The following is an 11,261-nucleotide window of genomic DNA, read 5'->3' on the forward strand; positions in this document are numbered from 1 at the left end:
ACTCCATTTAAACACGTGTTAAATCACTCGAATTTCAAAAATTTATATCTCAAGTTCAAAACGGTCAATTGCAAACGGAAAAGGCTCATTTTGTTGCTAATTTTTCAAACTATTCACCATAAAATTTTTAACGAAAACTGTCGAAAAAAAATTCTACGCGACAACAACCTTAAGCTTTCAAAGAATACACCAGTTAATATGTGATTCCCACTTTTTTTGATGAAGTCGAGGTTTTGACGATGAAAATGTGATTTTCAGGGTTTACCTAAATTTCCATTTTGGTTCAATTGTTCTGTATTTCCAAAGCAAATGAATGGGAATATTTAACCACTATGGGCTTTGAAATGGCTTGAATTGTATCTGATTTAGTTGCTTTGTGGTAAAGTTATTGTAGTTTTTCCATCTTTCACAGTTGTATCACCCTCTAAAATGTACGATTTCAAAAAGAGTACTGTCGTTTAAATAAAAGCTAAGTCGATATAGTTTGCCTCGACTATTTTTCTGAGAATTCCCGGAAATATGGGGATCTTTCTTCTCTAATTATGGCAAAACAATTGAAATTAAATTTATAATATATTTCCATGCGACTGATTTCCTCCGCTGATGAATTGACTCGAAGAAAGGTAAAAACTATAGCTAATCGCCACTGCTGCAAGTCATCAAGAATCTCATTATAATCACAGTAGCCATTCGGCAACATCTCGACGGACAGCGAGAAATAATCGACTTTTCCCCCAGTCGGGCAAACTCATTCGGTTGATTTACGACAACCGACTAAACACAGATTAATATCTTCAAAAAGCCCAGCGTTGTACCGGTGGAATAAGAGGAACGAGGATCGTTACACCGTAACAAGGCCCCGAATGAAGTACAGCATAACAAATAAAAAAAATAAGAGGGGAATGAGTACTCCAAGAGGTACACATGAACGCTACCAACAGCCCTCGTGTTCTCGCGTAATATCAGCCATTAATCGAGATCTCCTGGCGTTATCCGATAATCACCCGACAGCCTTTAGAGGACCTCGCGATTACGCGAAGGGATTTTCCTTTAAGTCTTCTCCAAGGATCTGGAGCGTTGTCGAGTACGAGAGATTTATATCAATTGGTCCTGAATGGAAAGGAAAGACGATGCGTGAGAGAATATTTTTTTTCTCTTGTTATCATTGGAGAACATGAAAAGTTTTCCGTTTCGTCGAGACGCCTGTCTCTGACAGCTCTCAAGAGTTCCAATACAATTGCTATTTCTCGATAACTCCGGAGTACGTGTTGAATCTTCAGAACGTGTGTTACACTGAGGGGGCAATTTTCCGAGACCACCCGGAACGCCTCAGGACGCGGAAACCTTCGGCAAACATTGCAGTCTGTTTCGGACGTTTCTCACTATTTTATTCCTCTCTGGTGGGCGTCAAAAAAAAAAATCTCTCAACCGTTCCAACACCCCCACCCAACGCAATTTTCGTCCTCGTCACGTTTATATCCACCTCCCTTTCAACCCACCAGGAAACGCCTTTGATGGGGGAGTCGCTCTGTGAATTGAAGAGTCAGAAACAAGCGGCAATTTTTGGTCCAAATTGAATTTTCGGGCTTTGAGAGCACGAGGCGGGAATTCGGAGCCGAGTGGAATGATAAAGTCGGCACGGAGAGCAGAACTGGACTGTTCAATTTAGTTTTCAGATAATTTCTTGGCTATTTGCACGGATACTTGCGTGATTTCCGTTATTTTTACGAAACCGAATGCATGCTACACGCCGCTATAATTATAAAAATCAGCGTTGAAAATCTCTAAATAACATGAGTTTTCAACTCAAATTAACCATCTACGACGACTGTGAACCAATGAGGAATAAGTTGGACAGGCTTTAGAAATCGATAGATTGCGAGCTCGACCTGTCTGTTCTTTTTCCAATAGGACTATAGCACTGTGGGAGAGCGCGTGTAAAGTGTTTGCCAACAAAATGTCATCGTTAATTCAATGGTACAACAAAAATAACCGGATAATCATATCATTGTATATCCATTTTAGAATGATAATGAAGAAAAAACAAGTGCTTGGCGGATAATCCCATATTCTCAAACGATACAATCCAATTCATCCTCAGATTCCGGTTTTATATATTAGAGAATAAGAAATAAAAGCTAATTTTACCTTTGGAAAAACTCAAATTTCGGTTTAATATGGAAATAGTCGGAAACTATTCTTTCTCTAAGAATTCGCTAGCAAATTGAAGGATTTCCCAGAAAACTGTTAAACTTTGGAGAACTTTCCAAAATTCTAAATGCTACAATGACTTTTCACAATGAAAAGTGACGTATGTCCGTCAAAAAATTAAACGAGCATGACAGTTTCCTGGGCCTCTGTCACTCTCGCTCTAAATCACGTTAAATCGATTGAGAAATCACGTGCAGTCACTTGAAATCAGCAATGACTGTCATGTGTAGTGAATATTATAGAGGGCCCCTCAGCCCTCCGATCTTCACTAACGAGGCTTCAAGGCTGCAACCAAGGTTGACTCCGTAACGAAGCCGAACATCACCGAGGTGTTTTAATTTATGAATCAAGGCAGATCGAGATTATGTTCCGAAAATATTGCATGACTGTTAAGCTCATTAGCCGCACCCCGAGACACAGAAAAAAAAGAAATGATTGTGGGAGTGAAGTGTCAGTTGGATGAGCCTGACTGGGTTCGGGACTAATCCCCTGTTCTCTCGAGATTTAAATTCTACTTCTCACAAGGATTAAAAAAAAATGGGAAATCATTCAATAGCAATAAAAGTTGGCGCTAATTTCGGGACAGTTTATTAATCCTCCGAATCGTATCAGAACCAGCGCTATAAAATTACCATACCCGTCCGAAACATCTCGACTTTTACGATACATTCAACTATTTTTTTCACTCTTTTCCTGCATTTGATTATCACGAGGGAATATTACTTGGTGAAAAAATAACTTTATTAGTTAGAAAAGAGAAAGACGGAGTGAGAAGGAGAAACAGATGGAAGGTTTTTTCCTCCGGAAAATATGTTAATGAGCATTAACGATTTTTTGTTCAATTTTCAAGGTTCTGGTGTTGACATACTAAACAAGTGAAAGTTTCCCTGAAATTTCAATTTTGGCATTGAAAGTTGATCCTCACGCGGCAAAAATTCTTAGAAACAGTAGATTCCCAGCGAGTTATGTCATTGAAGTTAATGAAAGTTATGGAAAATCAGGCAAAAATGTAATTGAATGTTCACGAAAATTTGAAGTTTGTACTCAAGCGCATAAAAATGGTAAAATAAACGAATTTTTCCAGGTATAATTTTTACATTCTTTTACCAAGCCAAAAGGTTGACTAAAACGATTTTTATAGGTGAGTTCACAGTTGGAAAATTTCAGCTGAAATTTGAAAAAATATAAAAGCGCTAACAACGACAAATAGTGACATGGAGAAATTCTTCATTAACAAAGCAGTTCATTTTTTTTTAATATTCCAAGAATTCTCTATTTTTCAGTCCACATGCCACCGAAAAACCAGGAAAATGTGAAAAATTGAAGCAATGAATTTCCCTGAGCTTTCAATCTATTCAAAATTCGATTGTATGCGATTTTGAATGTTCTCTAGATGAGCGTGAAAATTCAAAACTTTTATTGAACAATGAACTGTCATTTAATATGAAAAAGGCAATGTACTGACCGTTTATGATGGCAATTGAATTTAAACTCATATAATTGGAAATGCAAATGACTTTGTGCTTCAAATTTCAAAATTTTTTAACAGTATTCAGTATTTTAATCACCGGTAAAAGTAATTTTCCTCAATTAAAACTGCAGTTTCCCCATACCGAATTGTTCCCGCTACTGTCCATAAAGTCTCGAATTTCCATAGAAAAGCCAAATCAACTCTGTGTTGACGTATCAGCCTCTCGGGAGGTAAACACAAACGTTAACAAACCAATTAGCAGTAAACCCCCCCCCCCCTTCCCACTGTAGTTTCGCGCTGTAATAATTTACACTGGCGTTTACAATGGCCTTCACCGAATTCTCATGCTTTAATTTCAAGTATTTCAGTAGCGATTTACGTTCGAGGGAAATAAGTATTCCCGATAATGTTCATGTCACAACGGTGGCACTTGTAAATACCATTTTCTTCAGAGGATATCAAAGTGTCGGTGAATTTGAATGACGATAAATGATGAGGGAGAATTTCCGGGGTATTTTTGGTGTCTGATGTTTCACACTCTTTGACGAGAAAAGATCCCAAAATGACTCGACGCTTCATGAATGCTAATGGCAAATAGTATATATGTATGCGGCGAGATATAAGGAGTTTCAGACGATTCTTTTGTATCTGCTTACACTTTGTATGAGCTACACGAGGAATTTGCATAAATTTTGTAATCAACGCGTTTGCCTTCCACTTTTTTACCACGATGATGATTTTTTGTTTCTTTACCTTGAATTACACCCACGGAAGGTGAATTTTTATCGCTGAATTATCAAATTATTCTTGCCGAATTTTCTTCCTCAAAGTTGTCAATTGTTTTCCAACGAGTGCGACTAATTATTCGGATTTTCTCTCGCTCAAGATAATTTAATTTATCATCCACTATTGGCTTCTTTGTTCCCGTTCTTTAGTATTCCCTAGGTCTAGCCGGTAGAATTTGCATGAATTTTATAATCAACAGTCCAATAAATTTTGTCTCTTTATTGGCGATAAAGAGCCCACCTCTCCTGAATTTAGATATGAGAGACGAATTTTTGCCGCCCCGAGAGGATAAAAACGAGGGACTGGGTACTGAAGTGATGATAACAAAAGTTTAATTAAATGACTATTTTTTGGGTGTCAATTCTCCATATTTTTTTCACCCCCCTCATTTGTAGAATTTTGTCTTGTCAGACGAGTCAAATGAAAAAAATGACAAAAAGTTTAATTAAGCACCAGGGATATGTATTTTTTTTCTCCGTAGAAGAGCCTCAGGACGAGATGAAGTGATGGGAAGAGGGACTGAAATGTCGCCCCGTCGTCTTTAAGATATCCTTGAGCTCGTGAACAACTGAAGGGTCGGAGTTCAGGGTCACAACGTGAACTTATCCTTATCACATACTGCTATAAAAAATGATAATTTTTCCGTGATAATTTGTTTAGAGGACAATTTTTTTCATTGAATTTTCAATGCCAAAACCTGGAAAATTAATTCCAAATCAACCGCATAAAATTCAGTCTACACAACAATATTTACATATATCTATCGCCATATACCCCCGAAAATCTTTTCTGCCTGAATCCTTCACATTGAAATTAAAGAAAAAAAATCGTCTTTTTTTTCAATTCCATGAACCTCTCACAGAATTCTCTTATCAACTGCTACCACTATCATTTCACAATCAAGTGATGGACTCGCGTGCCAAGAACACCTTCCAAGCAAAAAAGAAGGGAAAAAACAATTTGCGAGATAAATTCATGCTCATATTTTTTTTTATCGTGCACGAGGTATTTCGCCCAACATACGATACTGTGTAAACAAAATTCTATATCAACTTGCCTCTCCCATGTGCCTAACCCCCTTCTATTCTCCTGTCATGAGTGCACACATTTTCAGAGAGAAAGAAAAAATACGATATGAAAAAAAACAGCGTGGATAATGGGCAAAAATAGCTTGCAGGTAGGAGCGAGAGGGGAATGAAAAAAGAAACGGTAAAAAAAAAGAAGAGATGATCGGGATCGGTGGAAAAATATTTACTCAGCCAGTGGCGTATATTCAGCTCGGCAACGGTGACCTTGACCACTGAGATAACTCTCATTTCACTCAGCGGTGAAGAAAGGCGTAGGGACAAGTGCCCCATTATAACCCCATAATACTTTATCCTCAAGATGTTCTTGCATTCCCAGACGTTGGAAAAAATAGCAAATTTAAGCCAGCGCAAATAATTTTTTAAGATAGCTATAACAATTTGTAACTGACACTTTAAAATACCAGACCTGATGGGATTTTTTGTTGATGATATTAACCAACCCTACCCCCTGAATAATGAGTTATTTCATTCAACTTAAAAATTTGTTAAGACGAGATAAACTCTTTTCTTGGATTAAATAAGAGTTTTCTCATATTTTACATTATTTTTGTTAAATAATTGAATTATTTTTATTAAAGTATGTAAAAAAAAATTATATTTGCGATCTCCTAACGTGCCTTGCCGACGAATGAACATCCCATACCTTTTTAGCGACTCTTTACATTCGTCATCTTGAATTTCCCTGATGTAGAGGAGAATGAGATAAGACGCGTCACAACCTTAAGCGATCAAATTGATGCATATGTGGACCGAATTCCCGACCATTCACGACAAACTCCGCGAAACGAACATGTGAAAAAAAAAAAAATTGCAAGAGTGAGAGAAAGAACGCAAATACGATTATGAAAGTAAAACAAACAATCCAAATGCGATAACTGAAATTTTTCATAGAAAAACATTTTTTTTCAGGTATTATCTTTGGATGATGAATGAGTGTGTCAATATTTTGATAAATTTTTCTCAAACTCGAAAAAAAAAACCTGGGGAATAGTGTCCAGATGATTTCACTGGGAGGTTTGAAATCATTTATTTTCTCATTGCATTTTTTACGGGCACATCGTTTATCATTATTTCGATCTCAACGATTTCCCAGGGGTTATGAATCTCTTGATTCCACCAGCTTATTCGCAATTTCGGTCCCTCCCCCACCCAACGGTGCAAATCGATTATCCACGGTGGTATAGTACTCTGAAGACGAAAACGCAACCGAAGAAAATTTTTCTCCCCCCTCCCCTGAGTGTACATCCGGGACAGTCGAAAAAAGAATGAAATGAAAAAAAATATCCCAATGGGAGGCAGAAGCGCGAAAAAGACAAAAGAGAGTCCAGAGAATTTATTGCCAGGGCAAAAGTGGTCCTGTTTATTCTCCCAAATGTGAGCCCGCAATTACAAGAATCTCCAGTGGGCTAAAAACATCGGGAATTATCGTTTCGAGAGTTTCTTCCGACAAAATGTAGAAGCAAGGAGTACACCACGCGAATTATGAAGGGAGAGCAGGGACCCAACCCGAGCATTCTTCCCAGGTGCATAAATTTAATTGCTAGTCATTAGATGAGAAAAAACATTCTCGATTACCCGTTTCAGCTGGTACCCGTAACCTGTTGCCCTTTAAATCGCAGTTTTTGGGAAACATTCGGAAGTGATTGTACTCCGTCGATGATAAGTAAATTACTTCAATATAAGAGGGGAAAATTTGCGGAAATTTCTGAAAGCATACGTTGGTATTTTTTCTTAAAATAAACAGCCTTCAAGATCAAGCGACATCCAAAAAACTTGTAATGAAAAAATCCGAAAACATTCAGCCTAATATGTTCAACAATTTTCCCACAATGGAGAGCCTGAACGAAATGCAAAAAAAGCGAAATAACAAAAATCTTCCACGAGTAATAATTACGGAAAAATATACAAATTAAAATGATTGTTATAATGACGAAAAACTATTACACGAGGTAAAAAACTCCAGCTAACTCCTCCCCGGCGTAATGGCCGGAATGAAAATTCCCCAAAGAATTTCAACCCACTGGCATTCTATTTTGTTTTTACCCATGGGGGCGCTTTAAATGCACCTTGGGCCCGTGCAGCTTGGATGCGGTTGGCCTTGAGAGTCTCTAAACCCCACCTCCAATGAAAGAGAAGTCCCAGAGACCGCCTCAGTAACTGATGGCCCTGAAAAGGTGGCCCACGGTCAAGGTTACAACGCAATCAGCCCTTCCCTTCCCTTCCCTTATGCATCCCAAACAAGTCCCTATTCTTATCTCATCAGTCCCACTTTATTATCCCCATTATCACCATCTAAACGTACGCCCCTCGTTAACATTTCCTCCAATAAAAGATGGCTAAGTTACACTGTTAAATATTTTTGCTTGTAAATTTCCACGACAGTGAATACTCACATTAAATTAGAAATTCAAATAAATTGTGAAATTCTCGCCATCATGCTATTTGAAATTCTGTAATGTTAGTAATTTTCCAGGAAAACCTGCGATTTCATTATTTTTTTTCACCTGCTCCACAAATTGGTAATGAAGTGTTCGTGATTTTTTATTACTTCTTTGTTAATATACGCAGGCGTAAATTTGCCCTGAAAAATACCGTCTAGTTTGTATATCCACAATTAAACGTGAAAAAGTGATTATGACATGAGCTACAACATGAAATAACCTGACATTAAATATCCAAGGGAAGCCACTGTACGCAACGATAAAATCCCCATAAATTGCAATCAATATCAACAAAACCGTTGATCAATACCTGAATATGATAAACATATTAGCTCTCCGTTCAACTTAATTACAGTCTAACCGTGGTGAATGGGCCTCTACCCTCTGCACTTATTTCTCATTTCTCCCTCGATAACATTTATTGCCGAGTGAACGATACCATTAGGCCACTGAAATAGGACGGGTTTCCAAGTAAAGTATCTAAATATAGAATTAATCGAACGACTTGGTCGAAGGAAGTAGCTACAAACGTGCGTGAGTATTAGAGCGAGAGAAAAATAAAGCATCGTGGAAACAAAACTACTGATGGAGATTGTAAGTGTTCTCATGTTGTCGACACACACAACCTACCACACCGTAGCACGACCTACGCGGCATAAGGAACAGGGAGGGAAGAAAAAAATGAACATAAAAAAAAAATAGAAAAGAAACGTTCATTCAGTCTCAGGAGTTGTACTACTGTCGAACTACGAGACTTTCTTCTGAAAGAATTATACTCAGGGACAGAGTTGGGTTAAAAAATCGTCGTGTGGGTAGGACTCGGTATACCGGTGTCTAGTTTTTAATGGATATGACAGAGACGATACACCGCCCTCTTCCGCACGACCAACAAGGAACCGGGTCTGGACCGGTTCCACTCGGCGACAAAGATAACTCCGAGGAACTCTTGTGCATCCAACCACCTCAAAATTCATTCGGACGGACCAGTACGGGTGTCTCATTTCAGAGATTCAGTCCACACTCAATCACAATCTTTAAAGATTTCATTATTGCTACGTAATAATTATAATCTGTATTGCAATATAAATAAACTGATTGAGAAAATAAATGGAAACTGAATTTCTGTTGGATTAAGACAACCAAGAAATCTAATCAGCAATGGGATTTTTGGTTTGAACAATGTGGTATAGTTTTTTTGATGGATTTACGAACGACCCGCAAATTTTCTATTATCGAATTTTCGTCAAATTTCATGCCTAATTATTTCTCCTTGCACATACAGAGACAAATAGAAAATGAATAAAAAGGACTTACCGAAGCCTATGATCCCCGAAAAATTCGACTCTGCTTTTCTTCTTGACGAGCATCTGTGGCTGATGAAGTGGACTGACACTGGTCTCACTGGTAGCTGGTGGTGAGCACGATCCATTGCTGGAAGACAATGATCCAGCCCTTCCCCTGGACTCGATCAATTGTGCTTCACTGGCCCGATTGGCATGATTGCCGTGAGGTGGTCCAGCGGAAACAGCAAGACTCGGTCTGGTATTCTGACGGTTGCGTCTTTTCTTCTTCTTAGCCTCAGCCTCATCACTCCTGCACCCAGTGGCATTGATTCCCGGTGGCATCCAATCGAGATCTTTCTTGAGATGTCCTCGACCACAACGACAGCCACAAGCCTTGAAAGCCAGATCATAACCCTTTTTCGTCCACAGATTCTGATGACGCTGACGCTCAGACCAACTCCTAGCCCTTCCACAGTTCTTCAAGTACGTGAGAACTGTCTGTTCCCAAGCATCAAAGCACTCACGATGCATGTACTGACCCATCGGACAACTATCATTGTTGCAAGTCACTTTAACCACATCCTGAAGAACATTCATACGAATTGGATTGTCATTTCTCAGACACTCACCAGTCGGTGTGCAGCAGTGAGTTATACCCATGATACTCGGACCATTGGCAAAATTATCCATCGTCTCGTGATTGCCTGCCACCTCCAAAAGCCCACCGATGTGACCGTTACCCGCGTGGCGCCTTGGTGCCATGACCACTCGACACTTATCACCACGATCCAACTATCACGTTAGCAATATCAAGGGCTCGATCGATTGTTAGCACTGTCAGACCTCGCAGATACTGGAGGACCTGTCTCTCTCTCACTATCACTCCACGTTTCTCTCCCATTCAACGGACACTCACCACTGGGTGATAATAAAACGTCAGAGGGGAACAGTGTTTGTTGAAAATTTGAAAATTTGGCAATTTGGAAATTTAGATATTTATTGAAATTCGTCAAAAAGAGGCAATACTTCAGAGTTCAGGCACTCGTTTTTCACTGTTTCTCACCCGTACAAGGTATTTTGTTTGAGGTTACCATTTACGCTCTGAGTTTAACGTTTCTTCGTTGTATCTCTGGAGCCAAATAAACTCGATTAATGGAGGTATTTATGACTGATATAACCGCACCAACACACTGGACAGCGTCCCCGATGATTACCGGCATAGAGCAGGCACTGGAGTGGCGGCGCGCGTCGATCTTCGTTGAGGCACGACGCACGAATGTCAGGGTCACCGCCGCAGCGCGCGGTTTCTGCGGCGGATAAAACTTTTATCACTCCAGCTCCTGTCTCTCACCGTCTATTACCACCAAACCACCCGACACAATTGATATAACTTACTCTAATTCCCGAAAATGCACAATGTCCAGATGAATCCGTAACCAAACTATTTACCAACGAAAGTGCGGGAAGTGTTTTTTTTTTCACGATTGTTTACAGCGAGGGTGCTACACATTAGGGGTAAAAAATAACAGCTTGTCGGGGATACAGAGCTCACTCTGGCACTAGTAACACTGAAGTGACGACAATACGTGCGGCATGCGGTGTGCCAGCGAGACCCGTCCACCGGCGAGCGCGAAAGTGAGATCCCATTGGGTGAAAGCGAAAGCTCTATGGTGGGGGTCACGGCTAGCGCTCCAATCGATGCACGCCGTTGTCGGGTGTTTTGCCCCCTCCCTCGGAGCCCAGTTGTCTCCTCTAGTTGGGGGATTTTTTTTTTTTTATTTTCACTGAACCTTCGTGGGCTTCGTGGGATATTTGACAATTGCAACGATCTGTATTCTGTACGTGAGCACCACGACTGTTTACGTTTTGCGGAGAATGACAACAATGGAGGATGGAATCAATGTTGAGGAGGGTGGGGCAATGATGAAAATGGTGCTGTAATAATTTTGGGGAGAACGAGAGAAAATCGGTACCATCTCTG

At 39.6% G+C, this 11,261-nt stretch overlaps 1 protein-coding gene across 1 annotated transcript in view; it reads right to left on the reverse strand.

Annotated features, from left to right (window-relative positions):
• Positions 1-10,892, reverse strand: part of heca (headcase) — a 97,614-nt gene extending 86,722 nt beyond the window's left edge. The window contains exon 1 of the mRNA XM_011302965.1: positions 9,312-10,892. Within this exon, the coding sequence (XP_011301267.1) occupies positions 9,312-10,042 (731 nt within the window). The 5' untranslated portion in view covers positions 10,043-10,892. The remainder of the gene's footprint in view (positions 1-9,311) is intronic.
• Positions 10,893-11,261: the final 369 nt, after the last annotated feature.

Source organism: Fopius arisanus, unplaced genomic scaffold, assembly GCF_000806365.1.
Source record: "Fopius arisanus strain USDA-PBARC FA_bdor unplaced genomic scaffold, ASM80636v1 scaffold00030, whole genome shotgun sequence".
Classification (NCBI taxonomy): domain Eukaryota; kingdom Metazoa; phylum Arthropoda; class Insecta; order Hymenoptera; family Braconidae; genus Fopius; species Fopius arisanus.